The sequence below is a fragment of the Myotis davidii genome, unplaced genomic scaffold (genome assembly GCF_000327345.1).
Source record: "Myotis davidii unplaced genomic scaffold, ASM32734v1 scaffold448, whole genome shotgun sequence".
NCBI classification, from domain to species: domain Eukaryota; kingdom Metazoa; phylum Chordata; class Mammalia; order Chiroptera; family Vespertilionidae; genus Myotis; species Myotis davidii.
Window position 1 is genome coordinate 995,025 of NW_006383009.1, and position 1,206 is coordinate 996,230.

General features: G+C 38.0%; 1 protein-coding gene across 1 annotated transcript in view; it reads right to left on the reverse strand.

Moving 5' to 3' along the window:
* The window catches only part of XPO7 (exportin 7), a 39,343-nt gene that overhangs the window by 33,171 nt on the left and 4,966 nt on the right, over positions 1 to 1,206 (reverse strand). The window contains exon 5 of the mRNA XM_015557702.1: positions 1,175 to 1,200. Within this exon, the coding sequence (XP_015413188.1) occupies positions 1,175 to 1,200 (26 nt within the window). The remainder of the gene's footprint in view (positions 1 to 1,174; positions 1,201 to 1,206) is intronic.

Here is a 1,206-nt window from a genome sequence, read left to right on the forward strand (position 1 = left end):
TTAGGGTTCTATAATTGTTAACACTGTTGTGGTCCTGCTCGCTCCAGCTCTGACAGCTGAAAGCAGGTTTCTGGGGATTGTTTAGGTTTTATATTTGCAACATAGTTGCTCAGAGTGCAAGCTCAGAGGCCAGCAGCGGCAGGTGGGGAACCTTGGCTTCCTCCATCACTGGAGCAAGCAAGCCTCCTGCTCGCTTCAGCTGCCTGGCTGCCGGCCGCCATCTTGGTTGGCAGTTAATTTGCATATCTCGCTGATTAGCCAATGGGAAGGGTAGCGAAGTTATGGCTAATTACCATGTTTCTCTATTATTAGATAGGATAATTATTGACCACAATGAGGATTGTATGTGACAGAGAACACGTACAGCCTCCAGATTTTAATAGGCTAAGCAAGTGTATTTATAATAACAATACAGTTAAAACTCTCATGGGTTAATAAAAATGTCTGTACAATTATGAGCAACAGCAAAAGTGATGCCAATGTAATTATTAGCTGACAACTGAAGGGTGAGATATTATAACTAATATTAATACTGGCCTGTTCAGTAATTATAAATTTTAGCTGGATACAAAAGTAAATGACTGAAAAAGTAACAGCCAGAGCAAAAGAAGCCACTGGTGTTTCCTCTGTAGTGATCTGTATCATCAACGACTATTTAAAACATGTGTTATTTAGTAGAATGTTTTATGCATTCTGAGAAGACTGCCAGCAAAATCTTTAATAATCGGATGTGATAACTTATTTTTAAATGATTATAAACATGTATTAATGTATGCAGCAGAAGGGGCACACAAATGATGCTGGTTCCACTTTTGTGATTCCGCTTTTAAAACTCATTCTTTTTCATTAATAAATAAACTATTTCAAAATAAACAAACAAACAAACAAACAAATAAACTACTTCATTAAGCTTTTGACTTAGGACCATTGCTCGTATCTTTAATAGTGAACATTAATACCAGTGAGGAAAGCTGAGATGAGGGTAAAATATTCTGGAGACAGAAGGGGACCACGACAAAAAGAGTGAGGTAGGTTGTACTTACAGAGGAAAACCCAATGCAATTATTTTGTTTCAAAAGGGCATTAATCACTTACCGCGAAAGCACACAACTGCCAAAACGATCATCCCACACAGAGCAGAAAACACCAATACTAAGAAAAATATGGCACTTACTTCAATGAGGAAGGCTGTAGCACTTACTTGAG